Raw genomic sequence first — 24,989 nt, 5'->3', positions numbered from 1 at the left:
ACAAATTTCCAACAACAAGTCATCCAACCGTAGGTACAATTACTTAGTGCTACACGTGCAAAACCAGGATGGGTCACAAGTGTGCGTGTGTGTGTAGAACATATTGTTATTAGTTTGCGCGTGAGCCATTTATAGAATGATTTTCTCGGTACAGATGTTTCATTACAACAGTAGCATGTAAGGTGCATGCATTACAGTAACCACAGAAGAGAACTTTCTTTGGTGTTGTGTACTCTTGAAGTAATAAAAGTTCATTTGATACACTGGGGTAACTAATGTTGTACTATGCCTCGTGGTACAACCATCATCATCATCTTCATCATCATACATTAGTACATGTGCAGGGTAATTTTTCAGCTTTGGCATGATCATCATCGGAACATTCTTTCATGCATTTCTAGGTAATAAAGTCTAGTGGGAACCCTCTTCTTCAATAGTTTATTTGTTTACATTATATTCAGAATTAGTGGGTAATCTGCTACAGGGTCATTATTAATTTTTGTTCTGGCAAGCTGTAAATGGAAGGAAGAAATATTAGAGTTTAATCTTCTGTCGACATTGGGCCCTTAGAGAGCAAGTTCTGTCTCGGATTAAGAAAGGATGGTGAAGGAAATCGACCACGCACTGTTCAAAGACATTTGGCTGGAGTGGTTTCGGGAAACTGCGGAAAACACAAATCTGGATGGGTGGACAGGGATTTGAACCGTTGTTCTCTTGAATGCGAGTCCAATGTGCCAAGCCCTGCACCACCAAGGTTGGCAGCAAGCAGTGGAGCCTTGTGCAAGGGAAGTGAAAGTGCTCAACCAAACAGGAGCTGCTACTGAAGTGAGAAGGCGGAGCTTACTCCCCCCACACGCGACAGCTAGTAACCCCACACATGGTGGAAAGCGATATAAGCAGTTACTCCTCACCTGGGAATGCTGTAGAGAGAAAGTGGGGTACGCAGTTACTGGTCATGGGGAATTATAATACCTTTATTTAAAAGCATGCATAGGAATAAGTGAAATATAAATACGGATAACCATACCAGTCACTTTACAAAATTTTGTTTATTTGGTTAAACTATTTTTCGAAGCTTTTCAGGCTAGTCTTCAGACGGGGCTGGCAGAAGTTGCATACTTATTTTCTTAGCGTGATGCAGACTGCTGGCTATGTGACAACAAGATGGGGAACACTTCAATGTACCGCCTTGAGTAATAGTTATTCTGCAAGTTGTGTCGAAAACCGAATTTATTTACTTAATGTGGCAGTGTGTGCGGTATTGTTATTAGCATCCACATGGCACCTTCGATTTTCATTACCTTTCGTTCACAAAATTAATCAATATTTACTATAGACACTTTCACCACAAATCCGCTAGCTTCCAGCATTTGCTATACAACCGATGTATGCTACAGAGATCTTCGATCAAATATGTAACATTTTTAGCTTGGAAACCGTTCTTTGGTTTTTAGTATGTAAAATAATCATTGTGTACGCTGGTATAGATCGGCGTTAACATGAATGTTGTTAAAACAGTTTTACAGTAAATACGGGTTAAGAAAATTGCACCTGGACAAAACTTTAAATTAAATCCTGCTTTGTCTGTGTTCTTATTTTTACAAGGCCTTCAATTGTCAGTAATTTTATTAATTTATTCCACGAACGGTTTCGAAGCTTAAAGCTTCAGCTTCAGGTCCCACAAAATAGTTTTGGGTACAGAAATGTGTGGGGGTCGGGCCAGTCAGTGATGGGTGATCACACCCCCATGAAACAAACGCATGGGAGCGTATGATCAGCAACCAGAGTGTCCTCCTGGACAGCACGACACGGAAGTGACTACTCATGGAGCTTGAGACTCCGAAAGAGGTGGTAAAATAAATTAAGGAAAGCGAGTTTTTATCCTATAAATACGTTCCTCAGTTGCAGATATTCGCCTGATCAAATATTTTGCTTGGAATATTGGATTATAGTAAACACAGATTTAGTTTATTGCAGCAGTTTATTTTTATATGTACACGGGCACTAGACTTAATCGACAACATTTACGTAATGAGCTACTCTAATTTTGTTAGGGCATTTTTCTCTCTAAGAATGTAGTGGGCTATAACGTCATTGGCTTTTTGAAGCTACATTTTACCTGTAGGAGTCTTACATCGATTGATAACACGAGAATTATTTTTTGTTACGTTACCAACTGGTAATATAGTTATAATTTTTGTTTCTCACTTCAGTCTGGTGTTTGAGGAGTTAATCTGGTGCTATGTGTGATGATAAAAATTTACAGAAAAAGTATAGCAATCTTAGAGGGGTCATTTCATTACCACACTGCCTAAAGCTTATGGAAAAGAGGCTTACAGGATATGTGAGTTTGTCTCATTGGGTACTGGTCTGTTCATTTGGTGTCACGATGCAGTATAGTTCAATTCATTTTGTCATTTTCGTGCATTGGGGTTCTGTTATACTATCGTACATTCCTTTTTGAAGTAAGAGTCGTGTAGCCAACGCTTCTGCAGGTGTTATGTCACATCCAAACAAATAATGTACCTGACCTAAAAATATTTTATAACATTGTGAAATTGTAATGTTTTAAACAGTATACCATTTTACAAAATTAATTAATTTCTGTAAATTCAAATTATTGTAATAATTATACAAAAATTTAAAATGAAAATCGAGATTTTACGTCAATCAACGTATATCTATGTATTTTATAATCACAATGTTAAGCCACCTTAGCCAAGCTTATCTTTCTTAGCACACTTCAAATCTGGTGCTAATCTGAGTTAGTTGCGAAGCTTAGTTTTGTAACACACTAACGCTCTGTAATGAAACGCAAATAAATCTATGTGTCAGAAGAAATAAGAAGACATTAATTTATAAGAAAATTGAAAACCAGCAGCTCAACTTGTGGGCTGCAGGAACTACCAAAAATGCAGGATTATCATGGAGATTCAGTGAAGTGGAATCAAACACAAGGTAAGCAAAATACTATATTGTCCACGACTTATGCTTAACAAACTTCATAATACATGCAACACATCTGTTGCACTCCAGCGACAGCAAAAAATTATATTTACCGAACCATTAACACGCAGCAAGAGAAGGTTACGAACACCATGGACTTAGGACTAACAGAAGAACATTTGGCCTTAATTTTGCAGTTGGACAAATAATGGAAATATGAGGGTCGTTCCGAAAGTAATGCCTCCTAATTTTTTGTGGTGACTTCGAATGTCCGGCACAGATGTCGTTGGTGTAGTGCTAATGCTTGAACCTTCCTCTTTCATTTGCAGGTGGTTCCATTGTTCGGCGGTAGTTGACTCCAGCAGAGGTGTAATCCAAAATGGAGTCTGATATGGTAGCGCGTGTAAAACAACGACGTGTGATTGAATTCGTTACTGCTGAAGAAATTGCGCCGATTGAAATAGATCGACGCTTGCTAAAGGTGTATGGAGACGATACAGTAGAGGTGAGCAATGTGAGGCGATGGGTACGGCGCCTTCAAGGTGCTGAAAAGGGTGCGCATGACAAGCCACGGACCGGTCGACCCTGCACAGCTGTTATACCTCGCAATGAAGGGCGTCTTCATCAACTTATCCGTGCTGATCGGCGGACAACGACCAGAGAATTGTGTGTAAAGCTGTAATGCCTTGGAAACAACGTTGGTTCTCGCAAAGTCTGTGCGAGATGGGTCCCGCTGATGCTTACAGAAGAACAAAAAACTTATTGTTGTTGTTGTGGTCTTGTCCTGAGACTGGTTTGAAGCAGCTCTCCATGCTACTCTATCCTGCGCAAGCTTTTTCATCTCCCAGTACCTACTGCAACCTACATCCTTCTGAATCTGTTTAGTGTATTCATCTCTTGGTCTCCCTCTACGATTTTTACCCTCCACGCTGGCCTCCAATACTAAATTGGTGATCCCTTGATGCCTCAGAACATGTCCTACCAATCGAACCCTTCTTCTAGTCAAGTTGTGCCACAAACTGCTCTTCTCCCCAATCCTATTCAACACCTCCTCATTAGTTATATGATCTACCCATCTAATCTTCAGCATTCGTCTGTAGCACCACATTTCGAAAGCCTCTATTCCCTTCTTGTCCAAACTATTTATCGTCCATGTTTCACTTTCATACATGGCTACGCTCCATACAAATACTTTCAGAAACGACTTCCTGGCACTTAAATCTATACTCGATGTTAACAAATTTCTCTTCTTCAGAAACGCTTTCCTTGCCATTGCCAGTCTAGATTTTATATCCTCTCTACTTCGACCGTCATCAGTTATTTTGCTCCCCAAATAACAAAATTCCTTTTCTACTTTAAGTGTCTCATTTCCTAATCTAATTCCCTCAGCGTCACCCGACTTAATTCGACTACATTCCATTATCCTTATATTGCTTTTGTTGATGTTCATATTATATTATCCTTTCAAGACACTATCCATTCCGTTCAACTGCTCTTCTAAGTCCTTTGCTGTCTCTGACAGAATTACAATGTCTTCGGCTAACCTTATAGTTTTTATTTCTTCTCCATGGAATTTAATACCTGCTCCGAATTTTTCTTTTTTTTCCTTCACTGCTTGCTCAATATACAGATTGAATAACATCGGGGATGGGCTACAACCCTGTCTCACTCCCTTCCCAACCACTGCTTCCCTTTCGTGCCCCTCGACTCTTACAATTGCCATCTGGTTTCTGTACAAATTGTAAATAGCCTTTGGCTCCCTGTATTTTACCCATGCCACCTTCAGAATTTGAAAGAGAATATTCCAGTCAACATTGTCAAAAGCTTTCTCTAAGTCTACAAATGCTAGAAATGTAGGTTTGCCTTTCCTTAATCTAGTTTCTATGATAAGTCGTAGAGTCAGTATTGCCCCACATGTTCCAATATTTCTACGGAATCCAAACTGATCTTCCCCGAGGTCGGCTACTACCAGTTTTTCCATTCGCCTGTAAAGAATTCGCGTTAGTATTTTGCATCTGCGACTTATTAAACTGATAGTTCGGTAACTTTCACATGTGTCAGCATCTGCTTTCTTTGGGATTGGAATTATTATATTCTTCTTGAAGTCTGACGGTATTTCGCCTGTCTCATACATCTTGCTCACCAGATGGTAGAGTTTTGTCAGGACTGGCTCTCCCAAAGCTGTCAGTAGTTCTAATGGAATGTTGTCTACTCCTGGGGCCTTGTTTCGACTCAGATCTTTCAGTGCTCTGTCAAACTCTTCACGCAGTATCGTATCTCCCATTTCATCTTCATCTACATCCTCTTCCATTTCCATAATATTGTCTTCAAGTACATCGTCCTTGTATAGAACCTCTATATACTCTCTCCACCTTTCTGCTTTCCCATTTTTGTTTAGAAGTGGTTCTCTTTTCTCCAAAGGTCTCTTTAATTTTCCTGTAGGCAGTATCTATCTTACCCCTAGTGAGATAGGCCTGTACATCCTTACATTTGTCCTCTAGCCATCCCTGCTTAGCCATTTTGCACTTCCTGTCGATCTCCTTTTTGAGAAGTTTGTATTCCTTTTTGCCTGCTTCATTTACTGCATTTTTATATTTTCTCCTTTCATCGATTAAAATCAATATTTCTTCTGTTGCCCAAGGATTTCTACTAGCCCTCGTCTTTTTACCTACTAGATCCTCTGCTGCCTTCACTACTTCATCCCTCAAAGTTACCCATTCTTCTTCTACTGTATTTCTATCCTCCATTCTTGTCAATTGTTCCCTTATGCTCTCCCTGAAACTCTGTACAACCTCTAGTTTAGTCAGTTTATCCAAGTCCCATCTCCTTAAATTCCCACCTTTTTGCAGTTTCTTCAATTTTAATCTACAGTTCATAACCAATAGATTGTGGTGAGAGTCCACATCTGCACCTGGAAATGTCTTACAATTTAAAACCTGGTTCCTAAATCTCTGTCTTACCATTATATAATCCATCTGAAACCTGTCAGTATCTCCAGGCTTCTTCCATGTATATAACCTTCTTTTATGATTCTTGAACCAAGTGTTAGCTATGATTATGGTGTGCTCTGTGCTAAATTCTATCAGGCGGCTTCCTCTTTCATTTCTTAGCCCCAATCCATATTCACCTACTATGTTTCCTTCTCTCCCTTTTCCTACACTCGAATTCCAGTCACCCATGACTATTAAATTTTCGTCTCCCTTCACTATCTGAGTAATTTCTTTTATTTCATCATACATTTCTTCATTTTCTTCATCATATGCAGAGCTAGTTGGCACATAAACTTGTACTACTAAAAACTTACAGAATGGAAATTTGACGGGATCTGCTGGACCAATAGGAAGCGGAAGGTCACAATTTTCTGAATAACATCGTCACTGGAGATGAGACATGGTGTCAACACTACGAGCCGCAATCCAAAAGCCATTGCATGGAATGGTAACAAGCGAATCCTCCGTCAGAGAAGAAATTCGAGACACGGTCGACTACAGGTAAAGTGATGTGCACAGTCTTGTGGGACAGCTAGAGTGTGGTCAATTCAGCACACTACAACACGACGCTGACTAAGCTGAAAGCTTGAATTTCGAGGGTAAGGCAAAAATGGCTATAAGCGCTATGGGACTTAACATCTGAGGTCATCAGTCCGTTCCAGGGTAAGGCCAGAGACGAAGCCTAACTTCCACCTGCAACACGATAACGCAAGGCCCCACACAATTTTTGCGAGCACGCAACTCATACCAAAATTCGGCTGCACTGTCTTACCACATCCACCGTAAAGTACCGATTTAGCGCCCTCAGACTTCCATCTCTTTGGGCCTGTGAAAGACGGACTACGTGGTTAACATTTTCAAGACTCAGATGTTGTTGCCAAAACCGTAAGGATTTGGCTAGCCTTAGCTGGTTCCGATTTTTACAAGCGCGCCATGCAGTTTCTGGTTAATCGTAGGCAAAAGTGCATAATGGATGTTGGTGACTATGTGGAAAAAATGACAGTCTGTAGCTGAAATATTGCTCTATTTAGCTGTGCTGTTGTGATCTATGTATTTCCTGTAGTTTTCATGAATAAATATAGAACATTGAGCGGATAGAAGAGACCCGATAATAAATTTGGAGTGTGCCAGCTAATAAAATGTGCGACTGAAGGGGGATGCTCCGAAGTCAATTACTGCAAAAAATAAACAAAAAAAAAATCGGATGTAGTATAACAATGGTGAGAGCAGTATGCAGATAGGAGATGGAAAATCAAACTGCTTTATAACAAAGAGAGGTGTGTAGCATGGTAGTTTCCTTTCCCTATTAATCTCCACCAAAATGATGTATATCATAATGAAAATCATCAAAGAATTATAAAAATAAAAACATCAATGCTCTAAAGCCTGGACAAACACGAAACAAACGTTGAACCAAAAGTTATCTGCTATGAGGCACGAAGTAGCTGGAGTGTGACAGAGAACTGGTTAAAAGAAAAAAGAAAAAAAGCACACACACACACACACACACACACACACACACACACACACACAAAGAGACTGGGGCGTGTTGAGAAGGGAGCAGCTGGTGTTTGAAGAGGCCGGTGTGGGAAGGGTCTGCTGGAGAAATGGCTGTAAGTTGGTGATTCACCTCTCTAAACCGTCTCACACTCATGTTCCTGAGGCCGTGTCAGCCATTTACGTCCAGCCGATACATAGAGCATGGTGTAAATCAGAACAATTACTTTCTGATCACATATTCTAAAAAAAATGGTTCAAATGGCTCTGAGCACTATGGGACTTAACTTCTAAGGTCATCAGTCCCCTAGAACTTAGAACTACTTAAACCTAACTAACCTAAGGACATCACACACATCCATGCCCGAGGCAGGATTCGAACCTGCGACCGTAGCGGTCGCGCGGTTCCAGACTGCAGCGCCTAGAACCGCTCGGCCACACTGGCCGGCTCACATATTCTGACAGATGATGATGTTACGAATAGAATGAACGCAATTGTGAGTTGATTACATGTATGTATATTTAGCAAATACATAAATTAATGCCGGCCGGTGCGGCCGAGCGGTTCTCGGCGCTTCAGTCTGGAACCGCGGGACCGCTACGGTCGCAACTTCGAATCCTGCCTCGGACATGGATGTGTGCGAGGTCGTTAGGTTAGTTAGGTTTAAGCAGTTCTAAGTTCTAGGGGACTGATGACCTTAGCTCAAAAAATGGCTCTGAGCACTATGGGACTCAACTGCTGAGGTCATTAGTCCCCTAGAACTTAGAACTAGTTAAACCTAACTAACCTAAGGACATCACACACATCCATGCCCGAGGCAGGATTCGAACCTGCGACCGTAGCGGTCTCGCGGTTCCAGACTGCAGCGCCAGAACCGCGCGGCCACTTCGGCCGGCAATGACCTTAGCTGTTGAGTCCCACAGTGCTCAGAGCGATTTGAACCATTTCAACATAAATTAATATCCAAATCTCCCTCAATAAATTATGTGCGACATTCTGAAACTAACAATGCGTTGTCGATGAATAGGACTGTCAAACAGTGATGTCAGAATGGCTGTGCGATTACCATAAATCACTTTCATTAAAAATCCCAATATGGGGTTGGTCATTAGGCGAAGATACAAAATTTGTCGGTGGTCCACACTGCCACAGAGAAAGATGGTTCTCTATGTGTCCTCACATTGGTACCATGTGAAGAGCAGCTATAGAACTGAACAAGTTCTGACCTGAAATGACAGCGGTAGGACAGTGCAGCTCGTCTATGGGATCGTGGACTGTGGTTAGAGCCATGGAAGCACATTACACGTGTTACAAAGCCGTCAGAGGCACCGTGCTTCACCTCATTTGTTGCCCAGTCATGCTAGACTACAGCTTGTTTTGACTGGCCATTACGTACATTGTAGTAAGATTTACAGAGGCCAGCCTCACTATTAATTCCGTCACATCAAGAGAATACTGCATCAATGGACTTCAGAGTTTGTGGCCATGCGCGCCTGGATCGATAAAAAAATGGTTCAAATGGCTCTAACCACTATGGAACTTAACATCTGAGGTCATGAGTTTCCTACAATTAGAACTACTTAAACCTAACTAACATAAGCACATCACATTCACCCATACCCGAGGCAGGATTCGAACACGCGACAGTAGCAGCAGCGCGGTTCCGGACTGAAGCGCCTAGAACCGCTCTGCCACAGTGACTGGCTCTGGGTCGACACTACGAGCTACCGCTCACCTACATGTTGTCGCTGGCCGGTAATCGATATGATCTATGCTGCCCCTGCAACGAATACCCAGTTAACAACTCTGGTTATCTCCCTGTGTACCTTTCCTCCGAGTGCATTTGAAATTCGAACTATTTTGTGTCCTACGCAAACGGAGGTAATTACTACGTCTGTTGTTAACCTGTCATCCCGTTTTAATATGCTTCAAGCTGGAGTAAGAAGACTCATCTACGCCTTTAATAATTTTTCAATTAGAATATTTTGCTGAGTGTAACAGGACTATTTACACAGATAATCCGGCTATTGTGTTAGTGGTTGCCATAATGTGAAGGCTACCTGACTCTGCATTTATGTTAAAGAACGGGTGTAAATTATGTTAAAATTATGTTGTTCCTTGTCTGTTCGCACCAGTCCCAGTATATTCATACAGCAAGATTTGTCAGAAACACTTCCAATACTATGTGACATCTGACACTCCCACAATAGTGGGGGACAAGAGAATTTCCCAGAAGACAAGAAATAATGAGAGACGTGGAAAGGAAGCGGCAGTTAGTGAAAAACTAATTCCAAGGGTTACACTGGAATACATTTGGGAAGGGAGGAAAGAAGGAAGTGAGGAAGAGGGTGAGGGAGGATGTGGAGAAGGTAGGAGCAGAGGAAGGGAGGAGTTGGGGCAGGAAGGAGTTAGGGAAGGGAGGAGTTGGGAAAGGGAAGAGTTGGGCAAGGGAGGAGGTGGGGAAGGAGGGTTGGAAAGGGAGCAGTTCACGACAAGGCTGCTTGGGGGAGGAGGTGAGTAAGGAAGGAAGCGCGGAGGTGGGGAAGTGTGGGGAAGAAAGAATATTGCTGGAAAGCGAAGGCGTGGGAAGGTAGATGTGGGTAAATGCGGAGGTGGCAAAGGGCGTAGGTCGTGAAGGGAGGAGTGGGGGAAGGGGGATGTGGGGAAGGGAAATGGGGGAGGGAGGGAGGAACTGTGGTCGTTGACACCTCTGTGGCGTATCATCGATGTTTATTAACCTGTTAGATTAGTGAGCCTTTGAGGAAGTGAGACAGGGCACTCACCTGTCCAGCCCGGAGCCCGCGATGACGTCTGCGAGCCCCTGGCACTCCGCCGGCAGCAGCTGCGCCTCGTGCATGGCGCGCCGCTTGTTGGAGGCGGCCCGCCGGTGCGCCTGCGCCTCCTCCGCCCCCGCGCCGCCCCCGCCGCCCCCGCTGCCCCGCCGCTCCGGCCTGTGCACCACGGCGGCCGCTGGAGGCTGGCTGGCGGCGGCAGCAGGCGCCGGCGCCTCCGCCTCCGAGTCGAACTTGAACTCGACTGTCGCCAGCGGCTCCGCCGCCTGCTGCGGCACCTGCCGCCACAGCACACACAACGTACTACCCACAGGGCAAGTGTGAGAATTTCAATAGAAATTCTTCCAATCCATATGTGGCATACAGAAAACCAGTGCTTAACAGTATTGGTTAAAAACAGTCTTCGTTGCAATTTTAGTTTTTTTTATTTTTCAACTACGCGTTCGGATTATTTAGGTATCTTCAGGTTGATCTTAATTTGGTATTTCTTAAAACGATCCTTTTGACAGTGTAGCCAAAGGGCATCGTCGAATACATCAGGCCAACATCGCCTTCGTTAAACTCAGTAAAAACTTTTCTAGATGGACTTTAAAAAGTTTTTACTGAGTTTAACGAAGGCGATGTTGGCCTGATGTATTCGACGATGCCCTTTGGCTACACTGTCAAAAGTATCGTTTTAAGAAATACCAAATTAAGATCAACCTGAAGATGCCTAAATAAGCCGAAACGCGTAGTTGAAAAATAAAAAAACTAAAATTGCAACCAAGACTGTTTTTAACCAATACAATAGTGAGAATTTTGTTTTTAACGACTGAGTTTATTGCAATAAAAATTCGCATTAACTTGACAATAGTCGAGAAAAGATAATTAAAAAAGTGAAATGAATTACTAGTATCTTATTATGTGGAACACTACATACATAGTGATATCATCACTGGGGTATAGCGATCTGATCTGGTTATAGTTAGCGATACAAACTTTTGTTCTTTCTCAGTCGCAAAATTCGGACGGTATGTTCCACAATCAGATTCGATGTGACTGATACATCTGATGATGGGATGTGTATTGCGAAATCGATCATGTTTGTATTATGAGTAATCAACATCAGCGAGGTACAATCCGTGATCTTTCATAAACAAGTAATAAACTGCTAGCAGCTGCGGGCCTCAGAGATGCCATCGTCCTGATGGACAGATTAAAAATGTATTGCTAGAAGTCATGCAAACATTTTACAGTGATAAACTAAGCAAATGCATTGCTAGACTAGATAAAATGTCAGAATTATTCCGTGGAGTGAATTTTGGACTATGTCTGTATAACAATATGTCGAGCATCAATATACATTTGATTCGATCATGTGTCCTCGTTATTGGCAAAGAGTATGAGTGACCACATGACTTTTAACGACAAAATTTGAGTCAAACGCTCAGGTAAATTGTTCAATGACAAAACCAGTGTCAGCTGACTACTGCGGTCATTCTCAGCAGTCCATAAGTACTTCTGGGCCTACGACTGTGTCAGAGCATGCTGGATGGGAACACTTACATCACGCTTCTGATCAGAACTGGAGAATGCATAGCAGGAGGAACTGTGCTATCGCAGAAGCAAGGTCACACTTAATGGTCACATAGAGAGACAAATTCAAACAGCTGGAGGAAAAAGTTGCTCAGCAGGAGGTCAGGAGCACACAATGGCGTGGACGTAGGGGTGGTTATCCTTGGGAGTGCTCGACATGTTTATGTTTCAGTTAATGTGCTACGCATGAGACAGCTGTGGTTACCGCCTCCTGTATTGGATGTAACTTGGGGCGCAGATAGTTCCCACCCTGTCGTTTGACACTGGCAGTTGTTATCCTGCAACCGAATCTCGTATTACTGGACATTATCCTACCGTATAGCAGAGAAATATCTCATCAGTCCAAAAAGTTTCAAGACTGGATTCATAACGAAACAGAGAAAAGTTAAAATGGTACTTTTAATGCTACATGTATTCCACACAGTCTTCCAACACCTCAGTACAACTCACAGAACGTTCATAAAATCAAATCACGTCTAGAGATGGGCAAACTCGTTCATCCTTGGGAACTAGTTCACTACTGATCGTTCTTTTTTGGGAACTGTTCATTTCTACTCGTTCACCGTCCATTTGTGCTTGGTATATGGTTCTTGTGAAAAACTGAAAACTAGTAGTGTAGGTGACTGAAGGATGGAGGGCACCAAGGTGAAACTGTCAGAAAAATCATTCAGAAAAATCATTCTTTGGGATGTTGTTCACATCGTATCTGCACCTTCCTCGGTCTTGTCGAACCATCAGGGACTCATTCTGAAATTTGCCCTTTGTGGTAGGTTCGTACTCATAACTCTCAGCCTCGCCAGCCGTGATGATTTTTTCCAGAAAAGATTCGTCCGTATTTTGCCATTCAAGCAAGTCGCAGGAAGCGTGCGCATTGTCTTTTTGTTGCGGAGTCACGGCGTGAGAGGCCAACTTCTTCTCAATATTCTGGAGAATGCGTTGAACACTTGATTAAGAGTTATTCCGTTCGTTGCTCCATTGCGATTTGTGACAGAACGAAGTTGCCACATTCCAGCCGTACACCCACTACTGAACGCTGCCTGCTCACAGCTGACGGGCCAAATGGAAGCCTGTTGTTTACAGTCTTTGCTTCAAGCTGTCTACATCTACATCTACATTTATACTCCACAAGCCACCCAACGGTGTATGGCGGAGGGCACTTTACGTGCCACTGTCATTACCTCCCTTTTCTGTTCCAAATGGTTCAAATGGCTCTGAGCACTATGGGACTCAACTGCTGAGGTCATTAGTCCCCTAGAACTTAGAACTAGTTAAACCTAACTAACCTAAGGACATCACAAACATCCATGCCCGAGGCAGGATTCGAACCTGCGACCGTAGCGGTCTTGCGGTTCCAGACTGCAGCGCCTTTAACTGCACGGCCACTTCGGCCGGCTTTCTGTTCCAGTCGCGTATGGTTCGCGGGAAGAACGACTGTCTGAAAGCCTCCATGCGCGCTCGAATCTTTCTAATTTTACATTCGTGATCTCCTCGGGAGGTATAAGTAAGGGGAAGCAATATATTCGATACCTCATCCAGAAACGCACCCTCTCGAAACTTGGCGAGCAAGCTACACCGCGATGCAGAGCGCCTCTCTTGCAGGGTCTGCCACTTGAGTTTGCTAAACATCTCCGTAACGCTATCACGGTTACCAAATAGCCCTGTGACGAAACGCGCCGCTCTTCTTTGGATCTTCTCTATCTCCTCCGTCAACCCGATCTGGTACGGATCCCACACTGATGAGCAATACTCAAGTATAGGTCGAACGAGTGTTTTGTAAGACACCTCATTTGTTGATGGACTACATTTTCTAAGGACTCTCCCAATGAATCTCAACCTGGTACCCGCCTTACCAACAATTAATTTTATATGATCATTCCATTTCAAATCGTTCCGCACGCATACTCCCAGATATTTTACAGAAGTAACTGCTACCAGTGTTTGTTCCGCTATTATGTAATCATACAATAAAGGATCCTTCTTTCTATGTATTCGCAATACAATACATTTGTCTATGTTAAGGGTCAGTTGTCACTCCCTGCACCAAGTGCCTATCCGCTGCAGATCTTCCTGCATTTCGCTACAATTTTCTAATGCTGCAACTTCTCTGTATACTACAGCATCATCCGCGAAAAGCCGCATGGAACTTCCGACACTATCTACTGAGTCATTTATATATATTTGGAAAAGTAATGGTCCCATAACACTCCACTGTGGCACGCCAGAGGTTACTTTAACGTCTGTAGACGTCTCTCCTTTGATTACAACATGCTGTGTTCTGTTTGCTAAAAATTCTTCAATCCAGCCACACAGCTGGTCTGATATTCCGTATGCTCTTACTTTGTTTATCAGGCGACAGTGCGGAACTGTAACGAACGCCTTCCGGAAGTCAAGGAAAATAGCATCTACCTGGGAGCCTGTATGTAATATTTTCTGGATCTCATGAACAAATAAAGCGAGTTGGGTCTCACACGATCGCTGTTTCCGGAATCCATGTTGATTCCTACAGAGTAGATTCTGGGTTTCCAAAAACGACATGATACTCGAGCAAAAAATATGTTCTAAAATTCTACAACAGATCGACGTCAGAGATATAGGCCTATAGTTTTGCGCATCTGCTCGACGACCCTTGTTGAAAACTGGAACTTTCTGTGATCTTTTCCAATCATTTGGAACCTTCCGTTCCTCTAGAGACTTGCGGTACACGGCTGTTAGAAGGGGGGCAAATTCTTTCGCGTACTCTGTGTAGAATCGAATTGGTATCCCGTCAGGTCCAGTGGACTTTCCTCTGTTGAGTGATTTCAGTTGCTTTTCTATTCCATGGACACTTATTTCTATGTCAGCCATTTTTTCGTTCGTGCGAGGATGTAGAGAAGAAACAGCAGTGCGGTCTTCCTCTGTGAAACAGTTTTGGAAAAAGATGTTTAGTATTTCAGCTTTACGCGTGTCATCCTCTGTTTCAATGCCATTATCATCCCAGAGTGTCTGGATATGCTGTTTCGAGCCACTTACTGATTTAACATAAGACCAGAACTTCCTAGGATTTTCTGTCAAGTCGGTACATAGAACTTTACTTTCGAATTCACTGAATAGCCCTCCTTACGCTAACTTTGACATCGTTTAGCTTCTGTTTGTCTGAGAGGTTTTGGCTGCGTTTAAACTTCCAGTGAAGCTCTCTTTGCTTTCGCAGTAGTTTCCTAACTTTGTTGTTGAACCACGGTGGGTTTTTCCCGTCCCTCACAGTTTTACTCGGCACGTACCTGACTAAAACGCATTTTACGATTGCCTTGAACTTTTTCCATAAACACTCAACGTTGTCAGTGTCGGAACAGAAATTTTCGTTTTGATCTGTTAGGTAGTCTGAAATCTGCCTTCTATTACTCTTGCTAAACAGATAAACCTTCCTCCCTTTTTTATATTCCTATTAACTTCCATATTCAGAGATGCTGCAACGGCCTTATGATCACTGATTCCCTGTTCTTCACTTACAGAGTCGAAAAGTTCGGGTCTGTTTGTTATCAGTAGGTCCAAGTTGTTATCTCCACGAGTCGGTTCTCTGTTTAATTGCTCGAGGTAATTTTCGGATAGTGCACTCAGTATAATGTCACTCGATGCTCTGCCCCTACCACCCGTCCTAAATATCTGAGTGTCCCAGTCTATATCTGGTAAATTGAAATCTCCACCTAAGACTATAACATGCTGAGAAAATTTATGTGAAATGTATTCCAAATTTTCTCTCAGTTGTTCTGCCACTAATGCTGCTGAGTCGGGAGGTCGGTAAAAGGAGCCAATTATTAACCTAGCTCGGTTGTTGAGTGTAACCTCCACCCATAATAGTTCACAGGAACTATCCACTTCTACTTCACTACAGGATAAACTACTACTAACAGCGACAAACACGCCGCTACCGGTCGCATGCAATCTATCCTTTCTAAACACCGCCTGTGCCTTTGTAAAAATTTCGGCAGAATTTATCCCTGGCTGTCACTGTAGCTACCACGCTGACGTCGCTTATACGCCAGGAATAAAATCAGTCTTGGAACATTTTGGTCGGACGGTGTACGTAGTATTCCCCGCAGGAGTGCGATAGGACTGTTGTTGTTTATCTTTTGCATTAATGGCCTAGCTGTTAGTGTTAGATGCAAACTAAGGCATTTTCGTAGATCATGAACTTATGTATGAGAAAATTCTATCCAGTAAAACTTACAATGATATCCCGTTAGATCTCAACACAGTATCAGACAGATAGAAACACAAACAAGCACCTCTTAATGTAGTTAAATGAAAAGATGTGCGCCTCATGAAACGTTAAAGTGTGACATCCTTTAACAGCAGTATTAATGGGTGAAAACTAGAGTGACTCATATATAAAACGTTGGGAATAGCAATGTGTGTAGACGACAAGTGAACGACCAGAAACGCTGAGTTGTAAGTACTGCAAATGGCAAGTAACGATTCTGTAATAGCATACTGGGAAAGCACAATCAGTGTACGAAAGATACTGCATACAAGACATTTATATACTTAAATGCTGTTTGAGGGTAGTTTTCGTGCGAATGATCATAGGATTGTGTCTCTAGTGAGTGAGTGAAGTACAAATGTTGAAAAATATTACCTGGCAGACACGCAAAGAAAGTCGGCGTGCCTCTTACGAGAACTGCTTAGAGAACCTCATCTTTCTGGGCAGAAACTAGTCTGCGTGACAAAAATGTGAAGGATCCAAAAGACATGTCTGATGTCAGTGTAACTTCATACACGTTCATAACATAGGAAGATATGGAAATGATGAGAGTTACAATTCTCTGTGACATGTAGAAAGGCCACCAGAGTCCCATAATACCGTTCGTGTTCATTGTTGTTAACGGGCCTGGTAGCGCAAATGAAGGACGTGAACAATGTCAGATGCTGAGTGATCATTGTGAAGGATACGGAGTTGCCACATACTCGCGTGAGACAGCGTTATCAGCGCCTGACAGAGTTTGAAAGATTTCTCATTGCGAGTCTCCAATCGGCCAGCTTTTCGAAGAGCGTAGTATTCAAATTTTTGGGGCATTACGATCTGATAGTGGCCCGATGTTGGACTGCACAAAGATGTGTGGGCAGGCATAATCATCAAGGTTCCGGATGACCACGTCTGACAAGGAAGGATTGCTGTACAGTGCACCAGCCACATCGTAGCCCGATCACATCTGCGCCTGCCATCTGAGAACGATACTGCCTGCAACATTTGGCTCATCCGACTACACTGGTCGTAGACTAATAGCAGCCGAATTAGGGAATTACCGTCCCATGCACAGGGTGTCATTAACACCATAACACAATCGGCTGTGTCTGTAGTCTGTGACCGGAAGGCACTGACTGTTGATGAATAACCGCTGGATTACGTTCAGCGATCATCGTCAACGAGTATAGCTGCGACCTAGCGAGAGGTCCCATACTGTTTCGGAGATGGTTAGCGGTATTACCCCTGCTACCATGATGTGAGGATCCCTCGAGTATGAGTCAGTGAAGGAATCTGAGGGCACAATGATGAAGGAATCTGAGGGCACAATGATGCATTATGGACAGGCTGTGTCCTCAAGTGTTACCTCCCCTGCGACAGTAACATGGTGCCATTTTTCAACAGGACACTGTTCTTCATACTAATTTACACAGAATATGGCTGCCTGCGAGATGCTTACTCTAACAATTATTTATCATACTTATTATTGGTGGTTGCTTGCTGTGAAATGTCCAGGGGCACACACATTTCAGAATCGTGTGTGGCTGCTGAACACTGTATTGTCTTCGGATCTTGTCTGGTACATAATGACTCTGTACTGGTTGGTGCTCCTGGTAGTTTCCCTATCCTGTACTCAGTTGGACACATGTGCAGTTGGAGGTATCCATACCACGAATGGTGTTGCCCTGTACTGTGCTACTGGATATTGTGCTGCTGGTAGAGGTTCCCTGGTACAGTTGTGTGCTGCAGATGGCTGTCATAGTCGGCACTCAGGTGCCCTGCACTGTGGTGTTGGATGTTGTGTGGTTTGTTAGAGGGTGTGGGTGCCACAGATTTTTACTGTGCCCTGTCCTGTGTGTTTTGTCAGAGATGTAAATACCCTAAAGTAAATGTAATCCTACACAGCGCTGCTGGATGTTGAGGTGTTGGCAGTTCTCTATCAGCTACCAGAGGTAGATACTATAGAGGGTTTCTGTACTCAGTACTGGACAGAGTTTCTGTTGGAGGTTTTTCTACCATGAAATTACTGTAACCTTGCAGTGTGTTACTGGATGTTAAGACGTTGCTGGTTTTCTGTCTCACAGTGGAGGCAGAAGTTACAGGTGCCTGTGTGCTCTGTATTAGACACATGTGATGTCGGAGGTTTTTCTTCCGTGAAGTGGATGTAACCCTGCGCTGTACTACTGGATGTTGAGATGTTGGCCAGTCTCTATCCCATAGCAAATGTAGACGCTGCAGATGATTCTAATACTCTGTACTGGATGCATGTGATGTTTGCGGTTTCCCTGCCATGTTATACGTGGGGAGGCGCCGGCGCTAGTTGCTTTCTCCGTTCGATTCACCCGGATCGATTGTTTCCCCATGGCGTTGCTTATCTTTGCCTCGTTGGTCGGTGGTGGTGCCGGTGGGCTGGCGGGCAGACTGGGTTTTGGCTTCGGAGCGGCCGGTACGTGTCGCTGCTCAGAGGGTGAAACTCGTGTTTGCGTGGAGTTGGCTGGATTTGACCGGTGTATGTGGCTCGGAGTGCGGAAGCGGGCCTGTTATTGCAAGTTCTTGAGGCGTGCCTGGGCCATGGTCTTCTACACAGGGTGCTGAGCAATGTATTATTTATTTTGGCTAGTGGAATAGAACTACGTACCACGCAGCTGTCTATTGAAGAAGTAGACATTCAAGCTTTATACACTCCTGGAAATGGAAAAAAGAACACATTGACACGGGTGTGTCAGACCCACCATACTTGCTCCGGACACTGCGAGAGGGCTGTACAAGCAATGATCACACGCACGGCACAGCGGGCACACCAGGAACCGCGGTGTTGGCCGTCGAATGGCGCTAGCTGCGCAGCATTTGTGCACCGCCGCCGTCAGTGTCAGCCAGTTTGCCGTGGCATACGGAGCTCCATCGCAGTCTTTAACACTGGTAGCATGCCGCGACAGCGTGGACGTGAACCGTATGTGCAGTTGACGGACTTTGAGCGATGGCGTATAGTGGGCATGCGGGAGGCCGGGTGGACGTACCGCCGAATTGCTCAACACGTGGGGCGTGAGGTCTCCACAGTACATCGATGTTGTCGCCAGTGGTCGGCGGAAGGTGCACGTGCCCGTCGACCTGGGACCGGACCGCAGCGACGCACGGATGCAAGCCAAGACCGTAGGATCCTACGCAGTTCCGTAGGGGACCGCACCGCCACTTCCCAGCAAATTAGGGACACTGTTGCTCCTGGGGTATCGGCGAGGACCATTCGCAACCGTCTCCATGAAGCTGGGCTACGGTCCCGCACACTGTTAGGCCGTCTTCCGCTCACGCCCCAACATCGTGCAGCCCGCCTCCAGTGGTGTCGCGACAGGCGTGAATGGAGGGACGAATGGAGACGTGTCGTCTTCAGCGATGAGAGTCGCTTCTGCCTTGGTGCCAATGATGGTCGTATGCGTGTTTGGCGCCGTGCAGGTGAGCGCCACAATCAGGACTGCATACGACCGAGGCACACAGGGCCAACACCCGGCATCATGGTGTGGGGAGCGATCTCCTACACTGGCCGTACACCACTGGTGATCGTCGAGGGGACACTGAATAGTGCACGGTACATCCAAACCGTCATCGAACCCATCGTTCTACCATTCCTAGACCGGCAAGGGAACTTGCTGTTCCAACAGGACAATGCACGTCCGCATGTATCGCGTGCCACCCAACGTGCTCTAGAAGGTGTAAGTCAACTACCCTGTCCAGCAAGATCTCCGGATCTGTCCCCCATTGAGCATGTTTGGGACTGGATGAAGCGTCGTCTCACGCGGTCTGCACGTCCAGCACGAACGCTGGTCCAACTGAGGCGCCAGGTGTAAATGGCATGGCAAGCCGTTCCACAGGACTACATCCAGCATCTCTACGATCGTCTCCATGGGAGAATAGCAGCCTGCATTGCTGCGAAAGGTGGATATACACTGTACTAGTGCCGACATTGTGCATGCTCTGTTGCCTGTGTCTATGTGCCTGTGGTTCTGTCAGTGTGATCATGTGATGTATCTGACCCCAGGAATGTGTCAATAAAGTTTCCCCTTCCTGGGACAATGAATTCACGGTGTTCTTATTTCAATTTCCATGAGTGTAGTTTTGCACTGGAGCCTACGCGTGTTATCACTAGCTTCTACCTTTTCTTATGAGTGTCAATACTGTATTATAACTGCGACGTACAGGTGTAATAATATTATGCTTTGTATTATCGTTATCCTTTTAAAACTAGTCTGTTTGTGCTGAGGCAATTTTACATATTTTGAAATTTGAAGTCTACAGTTAATGCTTTTAACCATTTTTATTTTGCGTTTGTCTTGATGTGATCTATCTTCGTAGAATTTTATCTTACTATATTCTGGGGCTGTTAACATTGTTTCTTTTGGCTGTGGCTGTGTGTTTGTGCTTTTCTGTTGCAGCACTGTAGCGGGCACCTGGTCCGTGTCTAAATCGATGTCCGGAGTACGACGCCTTGGCCGACCAGTACCAGAGGGAACGGAGGTTTCTTTTGGCCGCGGGGAAAATGGCAACCGATACGGCGGCCACTGAGTTCTCCGGATTGCAGTGAGTGGGGATCTTGCATTAAGTTAAGTATCCTCTGCATTGAGACGACAAGGCGTCTGTTCCGTTTGCTGTACTGCTTATATATTTACCTTCAAAACCATACAGGAAGGAGACTAGTGTTTTGAATTATACCTTACGTGCAGCGGGAATTGAACTTAGAGAAATGCTTGATGGGTAGCGGAAATTGGAAATTATGTGAATTGCCCTGTTGCGCTTGCCCAGGTGACCTATTTAGAAGAAACTTATTTCACCTTTATTATTCAAGTGCCCTTTGTTAAATGAAACTGATTTTACCTTTTATTATTGAAGCGCTTATAAGAAGTTCTTGTTTGCACCTAATTTAATTAGAAAGGTATTGTGTAATGTATTTTTCTGATTTGTGAATAAGAGACACTTGTACAAAGTTTTTGGGTACATACTGTGCCATTTGGGTAAAACTGTTGATCAGTAATAAATTAGTTGTATCTTGCAAGTCCTCTGTACGTGTTACGTGCTGCCAGATGGTAGGCTGGTGGCGTTACTCTAGGCTATAGACGTGTATTGGACACAAACGCTATTGGAGGTTTCCCTAGACTGAATTCTGTGCAACACTGCTGTTGGATGTTGAGGTTCTCTCTATCCTACATTGGAGGTGGATGCTACAGATGGTTTTGGATGTTCCGTTGAGGTGGCGTCGCTTCTTTATCCTACGGCTGGCGCTGCATACCCTGGACTCCGGCGACGGCAGGTCTCCCGGAGACGGCTGCTCGGCGTGGCCGGCCTTCTTGCGGTCCTTCTTCTTGAAGAGCGCCGAGAAGACGCCCTTGGAGCGCGGCTTGCCGTCCTGCTGCTGCGGCGGCTGCTGGCGCTCGCGGCTCTTGCTGCGCGACCGAGACCTCTCGCGGAAGCCGTCGCCCAGGATGGTGGAGAAGCTGCTGGGCACACCACGGCACGGCACAGCGTCAACCAGTACTCTGGCACGTCACTGTCCTACCGAGTCTAGCAAGCAGTGCGCTGCTGAGCAAGCACCCTCACAGTGGCTGTCCACGTGCATTGCCTTCTAACAGCCTACATACTACAGGCGACATTTATCCCAAGAGAACAGAGAGGGGGATATGCAGCAGGTCGACTACCACTGCACTTGGTACAGTCGAAGAAATACTTTCTGTCGCTACCGCCTTTATCCCGCATGGTGCGCAGGGTCGGCAGGGCTAAGTACGGATTTGGCACGGTTAATTGGAAGGGGTGGCCGGATGCCCTTCCTGCCGCCAACACGTTCCCCCTGGGACGGAATTAGTGTACCCGACCAGTCTGTGTCAAGTGTAAATCGTGAAATAGTGGGAGTGTGTTTCAAATGCCTGCGAGTCGTGTAACTGAGGCGGGACGTAGGGACCAGCCCAGTATTCACCTTGTAGGACGTGGAAAACCGCCTAAAAACCACATCCAGGCTGGCCGGCACACCGGCAGTCGTCGTTAATCCGCTTGGCGGATTCGATCCGGAGGCCGGCGCGCCTACCCGAGTCCAGGAAGCAGCGCGTTAGCGCTCTCGGCTACCCTGGCGGGTAGTCGAAGAAATACTGCCTGATGGAAACTATCCAGAACCCCTATTATATGCGTAATTGACCACTAAATGTCAGGAGAGGTGGACATCAGTATAAAGATAGTAAGGGAGCACTGTCAATAGAGTGGTAACAGCATTTGAGTCCATCAGGAAAGTTCAGTGAGTTCGAACGTGGGATACTCATTGGAGTACTTCATCCATTATCGACATTTCAATCCTTCTAAGGCTGCCCCACTCGACCGCAGCTGATGTAAATGCGAAATGGAAACACCGAGGGACAACCACAGCCAAACTAGCACCAGGCAGACCTCATGAACTGATGGCCATGAGCTGTACAGAGAGTGATGATAAATCACTCGCATGAAATCAGCAGAAGCAGTCATTCGTGAGTTCTGAAGTGCTACCATCAATCCAGCCAGCTCTGTGACTGCCTATACAATGGTGGATCAGCTCCTCAGGAGCCACACATTTCAGTGGTCGCCACGAAGTGGCACTTGATGTGGTGCAAAGAACGACGCCACTGGACGGCGTATGATTGGAAAGGAGTGATTTTGGGCGACGAAACACTCTATACCCTGTGGCAATCAGATGGGCGAGTTTTGGTTTGGCGAATGCCTGGAGAATATTACCCCATCACGTGTAGTGCCAATAGTGAAATATGGAGATGATGATATTATGGTATGTGGACGTTTCTCTTCGTTAGGGTATGATAAATAATCAGCATTGGCGGCCGAAGACTTCCGGCATAAGAAGTCAGCTTCATTCTGCCAATGGCCTTGTCAAAGAGGGCGGAGGAGTGGATAGAGGTTCAAGGCACTCTCTTGTCCTAGGGGTGGGAAATTGCCCCTAAAGGCGGAAGAATCAGCAATGATCAACGACATGACGATGCAGAAGGCAATGGAAACCACTGCATTAAAGACACGTAACGTGTATCCACAGGACATGTGGCCTGTAATTGAAGAAGTGTCATGATGATCTCTCCATTGGCAAAAGATTCCAGCGTAGTCCCCCATTCGGATCTCCGGGAGGGGACTGCCAAGGGGGCGGTTCAAAAATGGTTCAAATGGCTCTGAGCACTATGGGACTTAACATCTGTGGTCATCAGTCCCCTAGAACTTAGAACTACTTAAACCTAACTAACCTAAGGACATCACACACATCCATGCCCGAGGCAGGATTCGAACCTGCGACCGTAGCAGTCGCGCGGTTCCGGACTGAGCGCCTAGAACCGCTAGACCACCGCGGCCGGCCAAGGGGGAGGTTACCAGGGGAATGTCAGAAGCTTGAACGTGGTAGGGAAACTAGAAAATCTGAAAAGGGAAATGCAAAGGCTCAATCTAGATATAGTAGGGGTCAGTGAAGAGAAGTGGAAGGAAGACAAGGATTTCTGGTGAGATGAGTATAGGGTAATATCAACAGCAGCAGAAAATGGTATAACAGGCGTAGGATTCGTTATGAGAAGGAAGGTAGGGCAGAGGGTGTGTTACTGTGAACAGTTCAGTGACCGGGTTGTTCTAATCAGAACCGACAGCAGACCAACACCGACAACGATAGTTCAGGTATACATGCCGACGTCGCAAGCTGAAGATGAACAGATAGAGAAAGTGTATGAGGATATTGAAAGGGTAATGCAGTATGTAAAGAGGGACGAAAATCTAATAGTCATGGGCGACTGGAATGCAGTTGTAGGGGAAGGAGTAGAAGAAAAGGTTACAGGAGAATATGGGCTTGGGACAAGGAATGAAAGAGGAGAAAGACTAATTGAGTTCTGTAACAAGTTTCAGCTAGTAATAGCGGATACCCTGTTCAAGAATCACAAGAGGAGGAGGTATACTTGGAAAAGGCCGGGAGATACGGGAAGATTTCAATTAGATTACATCATGGTCAGACAGAGATTCCGAAATCAGATACTGGATTGTAAAGCGTTCCCAGGAGCAGATATAGACTCAGATCACAATATAGTAGTGATGAAGAGTAGGCTGAAGTTCAAGACATTAGTCAGGAAGAATCAATAGGCAAAGAAGTGGGATACGGACGTACTAAGGTATGACGAGATACGTTTGAAGTTCTCTAACGCTATAGATACAGTAATAAGGAATAGTGCAGTAGGCAGTACAGTTGAAGAGGAATTGGCATCTCTAAAAAGGGCCATCACAGAAGTTGGGAAGGAAAACATAGGTACAAAGAAGGTAGCTGCGAAGAAACTATGGGTAACAGAAGAAATACTTCAGTTGCTTGATGAAAGGAGGAAGTACAAACACGTTCCGGGAAAATCAGGAATACAGAAATACAAGTCGCTGAGGAATGAAATAAATAGGAAGTGCAGGGAAGCTAAGACGAAATGGCTGCAGGAAAAATGTGAAGACATCGAAAAAGATATGACTGTCGGAAGGACAGACTCAGCATACAGGAAAGTCAAAACAACCTTTGGTGCCATTAAAAGCAACGGTGGTAACATTAAGAGTGCAACGGGAATTCCACTGTTAAAGGCAGAGGAGAGAGCAGATAGGTGGAAAGAATACATTGGAAGCCTCTATGAGGGTGAAGATTTGTCTGATGTGATAGAAGAAGAAACAGGAGTCGATTTAGAAGAGATAGAGGATCCAGTATTAGAATCGTAATTTAAAAGAGCTTTGGAGGACTTACGGTCAAATAAGGCAGAAGGGATAGATAACATTCCATCAGAATTTCTAAAATCATTGGGGGAAGTGGCAACAAAACGACTATTCACGTTGGTGTGTAGAATATATGAGTCTGGCGATATACCATCTGACTTTCGGAAAAGCATCATCCACACAATTCCGAAGACGGCAAGAGCTGACAAGTGCGAGAATTATCGCACAATCAGCTCAACAGCTCA

General features: G+C 44.8%; 1 protein-coding gene across 1 annotated transcript in view; it reads right to left on the bottom strand.

Annotated features, from left to right (window-relative positions):
* LOC126424647 (serine/arginine repetitive matrix protein 1) overlaps positions 1–24,989 on the bottom strand; it is a 653,808-nt gene that overhangs the window by 117,004 nt on the left and 511,815 nt on the right. The window contains exons 11-12 of the mRNA XM_050087379.1: positions 21,296–21,503; positions 10,218–10,504 (exon numbers count right to left, since the gene is read on the bottom strand). Coding sequence (XP_049943336.1) covers positions 10,218–10,504; positions 21,296–21,503 — 495 coding nt within the window. The remainder of the gene's footprint in view (positions 1–10,217; positions 10,505–21,295; positions 21,504–24,989) is intronic.

The sequence above is a fragment of the Schistocerca serialis genome, chromosome 10 (genome assembly GCF_023864345.2).
Source record: "Schistocerca serialis cubense isolate TAMUIC-IGC-003099 chromosome 10, iqSchSeri2.2, whole genome shotgun sequence".
Taxonomy (NCBI): Eukaryota; Metazoa; Arthropoda; class Insecta; order Orthoptera; family Acrididae; genus Schistocerca; species Schistocerca serialis.
The sequence above is the reverse complement of the archived record's forward strand: the minus strand, read 5'-3'. Positions and strand labels throughout refer to the sequence as shown.